The sequence below is a fragment of the Solanum verrucosum genome, unplaced genomic scaffold, assembly GCF_900185275.1.
Source record: "Solanum verrucosum unplaced genomic scaffold, falcon-dt-bn FXZP01000012.1, whole genome shotgun sequence".
NCBI lineage: Eukaryota > Viridiplantae > Streptophyta > Magnoliopsida > Solanales > Solanaceae > Solanum > Solanum verrucosum.
In genome coordinates, this window is record NW_026020063.1 from 2,061,924 (window position 1) to 2,071,804 (window position 9,881).

The window sequence follows — 9,881 nt, forward strand, 5'->3', positions numbered from 1 at the left end:
CATCACTGTCTAGGCTTACACTTGGGAGTACGTGAGGTAGTTGTTAGTTGTTCCAACACACTTGACATACTCTTATACATTATGACTTTATTTTATTCTAGAATTCAAGACATTCAGACTTGTTGAATATGTATTATTATTTAGTGACTTGTAGACGTGACATTAAGTTTTGGGGAATGTTTTATTTATATTATGGATTCTTCAATATGTTGTTCTAAGTTCCTTGTTTTCTTTTTTATTTCTTTGTTTTGGTGGGATAAGATAGGTTCTATAACACCAATTTTTGGATCGTAACAAAAAGTCAATTTATGGCTTTTATCTTTCGCAACACCTTTAAATATTTCCAATTTGATCAAATACATAATCTAGGTGAGTTTACAACTTTGTAGACACCCGTTCGGCCAGAAAATCATATCAAAAGGTCAAACCCCAAACCACTATGTCAAATTTGGAAATTTCTTTTAAATTAGTTCACTCATAAGTTGGGGAACTCTTACGGTGAAAATGAGTCGTTAATTTGCCTTTAAATCGAAATAATTATATAAATCTCAATTTGGGGTCCCCCCACCCACTCTCAATTTCAATCCCCAACACAAATTAAATCACTAATTAAACAATGAAATAACGGAGAAATTATAAATGAAATCTCGAAATCCCTTCCAAAATCTCTCAAATCGAGTTTAGTTCTCGAAAAACAATTTAGAAAATTATTAAGTCATTTTGGAAAAAGTTTAATAAAGTTGTTAGGCTCTCTTTATTTAGTTGTTCGTCTATTTTAATTTACATATGTGATTTTGATTTGGCACAAAATTTTAAAAAAGTTAAACAGACATATAAATTCTTTAATCTCAACCTAAAGATATAATAAATATACTAAAATATTATTTAATTGTGTAGTCTTAAAAAATTATTTTTAAAAAAAAAAGAAGAAGAAAAAGACATGGAGTAATATTTTTTTAAAGGAATAGAAACAAAATTGAAGCAAGCATGAATCTTCCTTCGTTTCCATCTGGTCGTCTTGTATGTATTTGTACTACGTAGAAGTTGGGAGTTGACTCTTGTCTACCGATCTCCCCTTCCTCTCTTCGAACGGCACTAGCTTACACAGAGAGATGGGTGTTATTAAATCAGCGATTGCTGATGGGTTATTGACGTTTTTGTGGGTTTTCTGCTCCTCTAATATTGGGGTTTCTACTTATTTCATAGCTTCTTATTTTGGTGTTGTCAATGAAATTGCATCCCTCTTCATAACTACCCTTATTGTTTTTCTTATTTTCTTGGTGTTTGGTTTTCTTGGTGATGTATTGGGTGGTGCTGGTTTCAATCCAACTGGAAATGCTGCATTTTATGCTGCTGGTCTTGGTGAAGATTCTTTTGTCTCTGCCGCTGTTCGTTGTCCTGCTCAGGTTTTTTTACTTTCCTTTTCATTGGAATTTTATTGGTAGAGTGTTGCTAGGTGCAATGAGTAGCTGGTTAGAGTTAAGTAGGTATTAGTAATATATGAATTAGTTATGTGTAGGTGTGTCAAAACGAACCCAAATTTAGGTAATTCATCAAATTTTCATGGGTTGGGTTCAAAATAATTTGAATTGGGTCCATGTCAACCAATTCTATCCTTAACCTATCTTAAAAGAATTTTCAATTGAACTCAATTTAATCTCTTATTTCAAACTCATTTAAGACTCTTTATTTGCATTGGTGCAGCGTACGTAGGTTCCCATTTTATATCTTCTAGCATTTATCTATCTATTTGTAAATTCTTTTTTTATTTTCTTAAAGTTAAAATTCAGTTGTGGTTGATACTTGATATTAAATATATTAAGATTAAGCCGGTCAAATTGGACGGATCATGACCGAACCTAATTTTTAGCCTATTTGAGCCCAAAATAAATTTGAGCGGATCATGACCCAACCCAATTTCTATTTCAATCTTTTTTTAATTTCTTCAATTTCAACTCAATCATTCGTCACCCCCTGTCATGAGTGAATGTGTGTTATTTTATGTAGATATTAGTTATGCAGAATTTAGTTATTTCACCTTCTATCTATAAAATAATACATAGAATTCCTCATAATTTATATATGTATTAGTTATGCGAGTTTTTACATTGTCAACCAAATGTGTAATAATTTTATATTTGAATAACTTATTTTTCTGTCTACCTACTAAACGTCATATAAGTTATATGGAAATAAATACATGAATAACTTGTTTCGTATCCATCTATCAAAACGACCCCTAAACTTTTAAATTCATGTTCTACCGAATTGGTGCTAGAACTAGAATTGTTTGATTTGACAATGAAATTTAAATAACACAAAAGGAGGTGAATAGAATAAGCCCAATCCATTTTTGATCATTACAGGTAGCAGGTGCAGTTGCTGGTTCACTAGCACTCATGGAGCTTATGCCTAAACACTATCACCACATGCTTGACGGGCCTGCTTTGAAGGTGGATGTACAAACCGGAGCTATTGCAGAGGGTGTCTTGACCTTCGTAATCACATTTATGATCTTTGTCATTGTACTAAGGGGTCCGGAAAGTACACTTCTCAAGAATTTGTTGCTCACTATGGTAACTCTACCATTGGTACTTGCAGGTTCAAACTACACTGGACCTTCTATGAATCCAGCCAATGTAAGTAGCGTACCTTTTCTTGCATCTTGGAACATAATATATTATTTGACTTTTCCATGTTGTTCTTTTATGGAACTGTTTTTATGATTTAATACATTTAAACATATGTTTTTGGTAATTTCTTTCATAGATTTTGATCTGACCGTCTCCATGAGTCGACTGTTTAGTTTCTGCCGCTCGGTTTCTAGACTGGAGCTGTTGACACTAGTGATGAACAGAATTAGTTTTCCAGTGACTGTTCAAAGCGTAGAGAGGGAAATAGAAAATGAAAGTTTTTGATAACAAATTCTTTTCAACTATCTAAGTATTTGTATATTTTATGAAAGATTTTCACTTACATATCTGGGATCTCAGCCTTTGTCTATGCATAAATATAGCATATGTCAAAAAAAAACAATTATAATTTATAGATAGGGTTGATTTTGAACTTTTACTAGAAGCAATAAACTAGATGAGTAGGATAGGAATGCAATCGCAATTTCCCAAGGAACTTCTAACAGTGCCAGTTCTCAAAAAAAATTCTCAAGGAACATCCAATCTAACTTCAGTTTCATAAATCATCTGAAAAGGCCCTCTTAGAAGATTTATCGACTTCCCCATTGTAAGAATAGTCAGAATTTAATTCCCTTAGGGCTCGTTTGTTACGAGGGATAAGAGATTACTAATCATGGTATTAATTTTAGGATGAGTTTATCCCATGTTTGGTTGGGATAGAATTGCAGGATAACATATTCCAGGACTAGTTATCTCGGGATTGTATTGAGGGTGTAATAATAATCGTATTTTCTACTCTATGATTTCTTCTTTTCCACTTTCCTTTTCTTTTATTTCTTTTTAGCACCTTCTTTAGCAGCTCCTCTTCTAGCTATTTAAGTAAAAAGTTATTGAACATGAAAATAAGGAAACCCCGTGAATTAAAGGAGAATCATTACTGGAAGGGAACTTTAAATCTGTCTGAATCTTTTGAAAACCAACTCTATCCTCATTCATCCTTCCAAGTTTACCTACATGCATTTATATTCTTTTGAAGCTATTCTGTGTTCTTTCGGGCTCTAGCAATCTTGAAACTATGCATGAAGTTTATGTGATCGCAAACCTAGTGATAAATTGCAAGTGTTCACGAAAACAATGCTATACTTTCCCCTAATGTTCGCTTCTAATTGGTTAGACTTGTGACTGGTGATTTCAGAAGTCCACATTAAAGTTACTGATATCAGAGAACAAGTGGTATTGCTAATGCAGTGGTTACACTCAGAGAGACTTCCCTAATGGAAGTAGTGAAAACAAGTTTCATAAGTGGCATTCCACATTAACTCTTTGTTTTTTTAGAATAATGTTGTTTGCTTACTTACCAAATACTAGAAAATAATTAAAAACACTCTTAGGTTTTAGAAAAAAACATTTTCCTTCATGCCAAATACACCCTAAAATGAACAATTGTTACTCTCTCTACAATCTTCGATTTCTAGTTTCTTTAGGAATTTATAACACCTAGTTAAGCATTTCTTTTTGACTGTTCAACTTTAATATTTTCCGAAATGTTGTCTTGCCTCCATATTACATCCCCGTGGCTTCCCCACATCACACCATGAATGAATTGAGGTAGTCTTGAGAAACTTGCTTTAGACTTTGCTCTGCATCTCAATCTTTCCATAAGAAATCGCTGTTCTGTTTTTCCAAAGGAGATGACCAAAGCAAAATGGATGCCCTTTCTCTAATATTTCTCTATTAGGAAAACAGAGATGTGAAGAATGGTGCAAATAAAATGTGCCTATCCATGTATGAACATTAAACAATTGAACCTTGATTATGCTTGTATTTGCCTCATACTATCATGGAATAAGGTAATTATTGAAAATGGATTTAGATGGCAAATATTAGCTAAATATGTCTAATCTATAGATTGATCACATTTCTATTGTTTCCCTTCGTAAGTTGTAAACATGTTCTCATTACTTATTTGTATTTTCTGTGGCCTGTAGTCTAGTTACAAACTTCTTCATCGGTGTTAATTAAATAGTACTTTGTTTTTTAGGTATCTTCGTTTACAATGTGGGGAACATAAGACCGGAAATGAGTTCAATCAAGAACCACGTCTTTCATTTTACCCTCATTTTCTATGAATGTGTTATATTAGAAAACTTAGTTACGTGACTTTAGTGAAAGAAAAAAGTCATAATGAATTATATGGCCGTTTATGAAATTCACCTAAACCTGTAGCCATTTGTTTCTTTTTGGTGTTTCCTGCTCAGTTTGTTAAATCGCCCCCATAACACGCAACTATTTGTTGATTTGCAGGCATTTGGCTGGGCTTACCTAAGCAATACACACAACACATGGGAACACTTTTATGTTTATTGGATCAGCCCCTTCATAGGAGCAATTTTGGCTGCATGGATTTTTCGTGCTCTATTTCCGCCTCCAGTAGAGCAGAAGCAAAAACGGAACTGAATAAAATTATTCTGCTTCGATTCATTCTCCAGCTCCTATACTGTTGTTGTAGCTTGTCCACCATAAAATGATCTTACCACATTCAGTGTTCATGTACTATATCATTTTATGAAATTATAAAAGATAGTATTTTCCTACCATTTCTAATACTATCATTCAACTATTGTTGAGAAATGGGTAATGTTACGATTTTTTTTATTGTCATTTACAGAATGGTTATTGGTGTTGGAAAGAAGACTTAGAAACCTTTAATTTAATAGTTAATAGGACACATAACACCAAACTTTCTTGCTAAACATGCTTCAAATAATGATCATTTCATTCCTTCCAACATCATCCTGGGAAGGCTAAGTCTCTGCTTCAACATGATTAGTGTTAAATGCCCAACATTTTGACAAAGTTAATTTCTTTATTAGTACTTCTTGATTTTTGGTGATGATATGACCAAGTAGCTGCTAAGTTGTATTGTATTGAGGCCTTTTTTTTTTTTTGCTGATACACCACCACTAAGACATTATTATGGTTTCGTATTTTATGTGGCATTATTTGATTTGACACGATGTTAAAGTAAAAGAAGAAAACTATTGAAATTTGTAATCTAAAATAATTCTTAGATATTTCTATGGTTGTTAATTATTTCATTAAAAGTAAAAGAAGAATTTTATAACTAAATTGTTTCTTATCATAGTAAGATGACATTCTTACTGGGATAGACCAATAAGGAAAAGATGTCACATAATTTTTTTGGGGATGTATCAATAAGGAAATGATGTCAGATGAAGGAATTTTTTTACCTTTTAACTTTAGTAGCTCAAGATTGCTGTTCTATTACACATAAATCATCATGAAATAGACAAATTTGTGAGGATCTCATTTCCTACCTTCAATTAAATATTGGTTAAGACAACAAAAATACACATAGAACAAGAAAACAAGAAAGACAAGTCTTTTAAAATACCAAAGCTAAAGAGAATCCAATCCATCATATACTCTCTATAAATAGAATGAATGTATGTTTTAAGTATTGGCACAAAAAATAAGATGGATACTCTAACAATGAATCCAATCTCTATATTTGCAACATTTCCTTCTATTTCTCTGTCTTTTCTTGTACTGATAGTTTTCTTCATGAGCAAACTAGGAGCAAAGAAAAAAGGGAAAAAGAAATACCATCCAATTGTTGATTCTACGACGAAGCAGCTCATAAACTTTCATCGTATCCACGATCACATGGCAGATCTTGCTGCAAAATACAAGACTTATCGACTTGAGAGCCCATTTCGGAGAGAGATATACACTTCTGATCCAGCTAACATTGAGTACATTCTAAAAACCAATTTCGACAACTATGGAAAGGTAGTATCCACATAAATAGTGAAATATAGTTAAACTGTTTGACTCTCGAAATTTGAACTGTGCCATATAAACTGGGACAGAAAGAGGTATGAGCATATGGATTGACTTTAAAAATGTTCGTGCAGGGAGATTACCATCATGAGATTCTAAAAGACTTTTATGGAGACGGTATGTTTACTGTAGACGGTGAGAAATGGAAAGAACAGAGAAAAGTTTCGAGCCCTGAGTTCTCGAAAAGGGTTATAAGGGAAGTTAACAGTGTTATCTTCAGCAAAAATGCAGTAAAGCTTGCTAACATCTTAGATGAATCCGCAAATTCAAAAGAAACAGTAGATATTCAAGTGAGCTACTTCAGCTTTATTAAACAAATCATGTCTGTTACGTCATGCTATTAGCTACGTACTTAACCATCATATATGTCTATTTTGTAGGATTTGCTTTTGAAGTCAAGTTTGGATTCAGTATTTCAAGTTGCTTTCGGGATTGAACTTGACAGTGTATGTGGTTCATGTGAAGAAGGGGCTAACAGATTCATCAAAGCACTTGATGACGCGAGTGAAATGAGTCTTTTGCGATACATTGATATGTTCTGGAAAATAAAAAAGGCACTAAATTTTGGTTCTGAAGCAAAATTGAGGAAAAGTATGGAAATCATAGACGTGTACATGTATAAGCTTATCCGTAGCAAAGCTGAACAGCTTTCACAACAACGCGATCCCACAGTAAGTCGTGATCAATTGAACTTTTCGCCCTCTTTGTAAACAATTAAGTTAATTTGTTGATTGTGGACATTTTACAGGAGAAAGCAGAGAACATTATGTCAAGGTTCTGGCATTACTCTTCGACAAATCCAAAGTACTTGAGAGATATACTGATAAACTTCATGGGTGGTGGTAAAGACACAACAGGAACGACACTCTCGTGGTTTATTTTAATGCTCTGCAGGTATCCACATGTGCAGGAAAAACTGGCTGAGGAAATCAAAGAAACAACGAATACGAAAGGAGGCAGTGGAACAATTTCAGAATTTGGGGCCAATCTGAAAGAAGAAGCAGTAGATAAGATGCATTATCTTCATGCTGTTCTTTCGGAGACTATAAGACTATATCCAGCCATTCCCGTGGTAAACATAAAAATACTTCCAACTTATTTTCTTTATCTCAAATTCCCCTGCTATTTCTAACACGGGGTTTACATTTCATGAATCCAGAATGCCAAAGTATGCCTTCAAGATGATGTATTTCCAGATGGATATAATGTGAAGAAAGGAGATATGGTAGCGTACCCACCATACGCGATGGGTAGGATGAAATACTTATGGGGTGATGATGCTGAAGAATTCAAGCCAGAACGATGGCTCGATGAGAATGGCTCCTTTAAGCAAGAAAGCCCCTTCAAATTTACTGCCTTCCAAGTCTGTTCACTAAACATATAAATTTATAAACATCCTGTTCCAATATGTTGCATAACGTTCAAATTAACTTCCAATTTTTCGCGCACATATGCAAAACAAAAAAGGGTATACAAATATACATACATGCATGTATTAATAATTAAAATCACACTCATTCTACTTTACTATTGTTGCACGCATTCATCCAACGACATAATCTTATTATCACCACGCGTTTAAATTACATCTGACGTGAAATATTAATGTTTGGATGCATACGCACACAGGCTGGGCCAAGGATATGTATTGGAAAGGAATTTGCATACAAGAACATGAAGATTACTGCTGCAGTTTTAATGCAATTCTTTGTATTCAAATTGAGTGATGACACAAAGCCTGTGAACTACAAAACTATGCTTCAGCTTCATATAGATGGAGGATTACATGTTCGTGCCTTTCGTAGAATCAATAGCTACTAGAAGCTAAGCAAAGGAGAATAAATGGACTACCACACTGCAGCTGTATTAAAAATAATGCTTTCTCCATTTCAATTTGTTTTTCTGATTTTAACGAATTTAGAAAAATAAGGAACACTTTTGAATTTTGTGGTTTTATATTGAAGATATGTGAAATATATTAAAATGTATTTTAATCTTATAGCCTTAAACATGTCATGTGAAAAATTAGAATTAAAGAGTTGCCAAAAAAGGTTTTTCTTTCTTAAACGGACAATTAAGTTTTTTTTTCTTTCTCACATACAAGTGACAATTCTAATGTAAACACAATTAAGTCACAAAGTAATCATATGAAGTCATATAAGACAGGTTAAAAACTCCCTTTTTTAAGAACTTAAATTGCATAATGACTTTATAATTCAAATTGTAATCGAACCTTTTTTTAAAAATATACTTTCCATAGTTTAAAATGTGATTAATGACTTTGGGGGACAACGGCAGGTTCCCGAGGCAATCAAATGCATACTGGAGAAGAAAATATAAATCTAGAAATTTAGAAATTTGAAGTTTAATTTGGTGAAAGTCAACAAAATGGGAAAATGAATTTGGAATTGAGTTTTGGCAGTTCCAATAAGTCTAAAAGGTAATTTATGATTTTTGTTGAATACTTCGCACAGATCCCAAGGTGATCGGGAGTGATTTAAGTACTTGGTTGTGCCTTTAGATATCATAGGTCCCACACTAAATATATATTGATGTAACCAATTAACTGAATTATTACGATTTTTCTAGATATCACATGTTAATTTTGTGGGACGAGTACACTCTTTAAAAGCCTTACTGTGGTATAAGAAAATTACAGCATTGCTATTTTTGCTGAAAATCACTTCACACTGCAGAATGATATGCATATTATTTATTATGAATCTCAATTTATGCAGTAATTGAGATTCAATTCTTTTTGGCTGTTTTCAGTTTTGATCGATTCTTTGCATTGCGCGAACATGTAATCCTCCAGCTATATGAAGCTGTATCATTGTCTTGTAGCCTGTAGGTGACCGGCATTGATCCGTCAGCCAACTTGAATATAAAAAATCGTAGTAAAACCGCTGCAGTGATCTTCATTTGTCTATAAGCAAATTCTTTTCCTATACATATCCTTGGCCCAGCCTGCGCGTAGTGCATCAAAATATGTTTTTTAATTCATTATCTTCAATAATGAAAGTCATTAGTCTTGTCAATTTGTCAATATATATACGTACAGACCTGGAAAACGGTAAATTTGAAGGGGCTTTCTTGCTTGAAGGAACCGTTTTCATCAATCCATCTCTCTGGCTTAAACTCTTGTGCGTCATCACCCCATATGTAGCTCATCCTTCCCATTGCGTATGGTTGATATGCCACCATATCCCCTTTATTCACATTGTAGACATTGAAATTTTGTGGAACTCTACAAGATGTGTTCAATTCGAGTTGAGACTCTACTAATTGTGTTCAACTCAAATTAGGATTCTTGGAGGCTACTCAACCCTAAACCCTAGTTTATGCCTATATAAAGGGTACTAAATTCTCTTAAAATGCATCTCA

The 9,881-nt window shown here is 33.5% G+C and overlaps 3 protein-coding genes across 3 annotated transcripts; 2 read left to right on the plus strand and 1 right to left on the minus strand.

The window, feature by feature from the left end:
• Positions 1-983: 983 nt before the first annotated feature.
• Positions 984-5,233, plus strand: LOC125823439 (aquaporin SIP1-2-like). The gene is made up of 3 exons (XM_049502822.1): positions 984-1,406; positions 2,367-2,639; positions 4,938-5,233. Exons 1-3 carry the CDS (start codon positions 1,113-1,115, stop codon positions 5,088-5,090), a joined length of 720 nt encoding a protein of 239 aa, XP_049358779.1. The 5' UTR covers positions 984-1,112; the 3' UTR covers positions 5,091-5,233.
• Positions 5,234-6,218: 985 nt separating this feature from the next.
• Positions 6,219-8,318, plus strand: LOC125823432 (cytochrome P450 704C1-like). The gene is made up of 6 exons (XM_049502816.1): positions 6,219-6,446; positions 6,572-6,787; positions 6,878-7,168; positions 7,246-7,569; positions 7,657-7,860; positions 8,127-8,318. The coding sequence occupies exons 1-6, from the start codon at positions 6,219-6,221 to the stop codon at positions 8,316-8,318; spliced, it is 1,455 nt and encodes a 484-aa protein (XP_049358773.1).
• A 927-nt stretch (positions 8,319-9,245) lies between these two features.
• Positions 9,246-9,677, minus strand: LOC125823473 (cytochrome P450 704C1-like). The gene is made up of 2 exons (XM_049502851.1): positions 9,561-9,677; positions 9,246-9,464 (listed from the first exon to the last, which is right to left on the minus strand). The coding sequence occupies exons 1-2, from the start codon at positions 9,675-9,677 to the stop codon at positions 9,246-9,248; spliced, it is 336 nt and encodes a 111-aa protein (XP_049358808.1).
• Positions 9,678-9,881: the final 204 nt, after the last annotated feature.

Excerpts from the sequence above, each read along its gene's own strand:
- LOC125823439 (XM_049502822.1), top strand. The coding sequence starts at position 1,113 with ATGGGTGTTATTAAATCAGCGATTGCTGATGGGTTATTGACGTTTTTG. Across the intron at positions 1,407-2,366 it reads CTGTTCGTTGTCCTGCTCAG|GTAGCAGGTGCAGTTGCTGG; the intron begins GTTTTTTTACTT and ends TGATCATTACAG. Across the intron at positions 2,640-4,937 it reads CTTCTATGAATCCAGCCAAT|GCATTTGGCTGGGCTTACCT; the intron begins GTAAGTAGCGTA and ends GTTGATTTGCAG.
- LOC125823432 (XM_049502816.1), top strand. The coding sequence starts at position 6,219 with ATGAGCAAACTAGGAGCAAAGAAAAAAGGGAAAAAGAAATACCATCCA. Across the intron at positions 6,447-6,571 it reads ATTTCGACAACTATGGAAAG|GGAGATTACCATCATGAGAT; the intron begins GTAGTATCCACA and ends ATGTTCGTGCAG. Across the intron at positions 7,169-7,245 it reads CACAACAACGCGATCCCACA|GAGAAAGCAGAGAACATTAT; the intron begins GTAAGTCGTGAT and ends GACATTTTACAG.
- LOC125823473 (XM_049502851.1), bottom strand. The coding sequence starts at position 9,677 with ATGGGAAGGATGAGCTACATATGGGGTGATGACGCACAAGAGTTTAAG. Across the intron at positions 9,465-9,560 it reads TCAAATTTACCGTTTTCCAG|GCTGGGCCAAGGATATGTAT; the intron begins GTCTGTACGTAT and ends CACTACGCGCAG.